This window comes from Penaeus monodon, chromosome 20 (genome assembly GCF_015228065.2).
Source record: "Penaeus monodon isolate SGIC_2016 chromosome 20, NSTDA_Pmon_1, whole genome shotgun sequence".
NCBI lineage: Eukaryota > Metazoa > Arthropoda > Malacostraca > Decapoda > Penaeidae > Penaeus > Penaeus monodon.
This window is the reverse complement of record NC_051405.1, coordinates 12,035,835-12,037,629: the sequence shown is the minus strand read 5'-3', so window position 1 is coordinate 12,037,629 and position 1,795 is coordinate 12,035,835. Positions and strand designations below refer to the sequence as shown.

At 35.7% G+C, this 1,795-nt stretch overlaps 1 protein-coding gene across 1 annotated transcript in view; it reads right to left on the bottom strand.

Annotated features, from left to right (window-relative positions):
- Positions 1-1,795, bottom strand: part of LOC119585911 (DNA mismatch repair protein Msh6-like) — a 15,655-nt gene that overhangs the window by 7,423 nt on the left and 6,437 nt on the right. Inside the window, exons 10-15 of the mRNA XM_037934633.1 lie at positions 1,494-1,633; positions 1,172-1,315; positions 731-941; positions 326-521; positions 209-218; positions 46-158 (exon numbers count right to left, since the gene is read on the bottom strand). Coding sequence (XP_037790561.1) covers positions 46-158; positions 209-218; positions 326-521; positions 731-941; positions 1,172-1,315; positions 1,494-1,633 — 814 coding nt within the window. The remainder of the gene's footprint in view (positions 1-45; positions 159-208; positions 219-325; positions 522-730; positions 942-1,171; positions 1,316-1,493; positions 1,634-1,795) is intronic.

Below are 1,795 nucleotides of genomic sequence, written 5' to 3'. Positions count from 1 at the left end.
AATGAAGCATTGCCACAAAATTAAAGGAATATAATCTGATCATACCTTTTGCCGAATGGTGTGGAGCATCTATCAAGTCTGTCAATGAGGGTTCCTTCAAAGCCACCACTGTTATTCTCAAACACTTCCAAGTTACACAGGGTTGTGCCATCCAGGACCTTTATAAATCATTAAAATAACCATAATAAGGAATTGGTGATATGGTTACTTTTCTCTGACTGAATGAACGAAAGACTGCTAAAAATAACAGCTCAGAAATATTAAATACCAAAATGTTTTCTGTGAACCAGTAATAAATATCAACTTACCATGTGGTGCCTCCCACTAATAAAAGCAGGAACTGAATCTTTCTTTCCCTTGTTTGGTTGATACTGCTTCATCTAGGGGACTGTAGGTTTCAAACCTTTTCCTAGTAAGCAACTGCTCCTCTAGGCGACAGTCCATCAGGTACCAAACAAGAGCACCTAAGGCAGACAGCCCAAGTTCCCATTCTGGAGATGGAGTTTTTCCTAGGGTATCACCTTTTCAAAAGAGAGTGATTATAACTAAAAGAAAGACATAAAATGCTAACAGATGATACAACAAGAGCATTTGAAATCAGAGATACAGATACACTCAGCATTTAATTCCAAGTATAACAGCTTATAAATTAATAATGGTGTAATGTGAGTTATTCATATTAAACATGCTAGTTTGCTGTCTGAAAGAAAAGCAATAAAAGAAAACTTACTCTCATCTAACATATTCTCAATCTCTTTAGGCCACTGCAAAGATCCTCCCTCCTCATCCTTGAAATATGTGCCATCAGCTAAGAAAGTCAGTGTTTTGCTAGCTGTCCAAAATTCTTTCTCAGGCACCAGGGCCTCCCGCAAATTGGCTGGCACTGACATTGTAACAAGTTTTTGTGTCTTCTGTGACAGTCGTCCTCGTTCATAGAGAATCTGGAATATCAAACTTATTAAACATGGGAATATGTACATACATTAAACATACAAAGGCCAATATATAGTGAAAAAATACAAATGAGAATTAAAGATCACACGAAGATACTATGCTCTAGAATTTCAACAATTATTTTAGTACTATACTCAAAATAAAGTACAAAATAAAGAGTAAGTGTTAGGAGATGAGGAAATAATCTACAGAAAACTATCAACTCATGCTAACTTACCTGGGCTGGTGGATAGTGAGCCATCAAGGTGCTTAACCGTGAATCATGGCGATCATCTGGAAACTGGCCAATGTGGAAGGTTCCAATGCTGGTGTCAATGAAGGCTACACCAAACTCACGAACATCACCAGCCCCAGCTTTTGTCTGTACATAAAAATGAAAGATTAAAGCCTAACAAAATCTTTCAGCCTAACACAAGTATACTAACATATTTAAATTCTATTTGAAAAAATATTACACCCCTTAATCCACACACTAACTGACTGACCTAAGTTTTCAAAACTTTTTGGTACAAATCTATGATGCAAGTAAAATAAATAACCTTTTCTGAAATAGCCAGAAGATAATTTGTTGAGGATTCTGAAGCTTCTCCGTCCAAAACACTGTAAACTCGAGTTCCTCTTGTGCTAATCTGGCATACTTCACGTTTAACAACACGGTCAAACTTTGTTGGACGACCCACTGAGAAATATAGTACAAGGTTAGGAATGGTATATTGTAAAATTACAAAATAATTTGCAAAACCAGTGTAACTGAAAATAATAATAAATTTAAAAATTCTAAATGTACCTGAATAAATTTTACCATGTTTTTACAAAAAGAACAACAATTCTGGCATCTGGA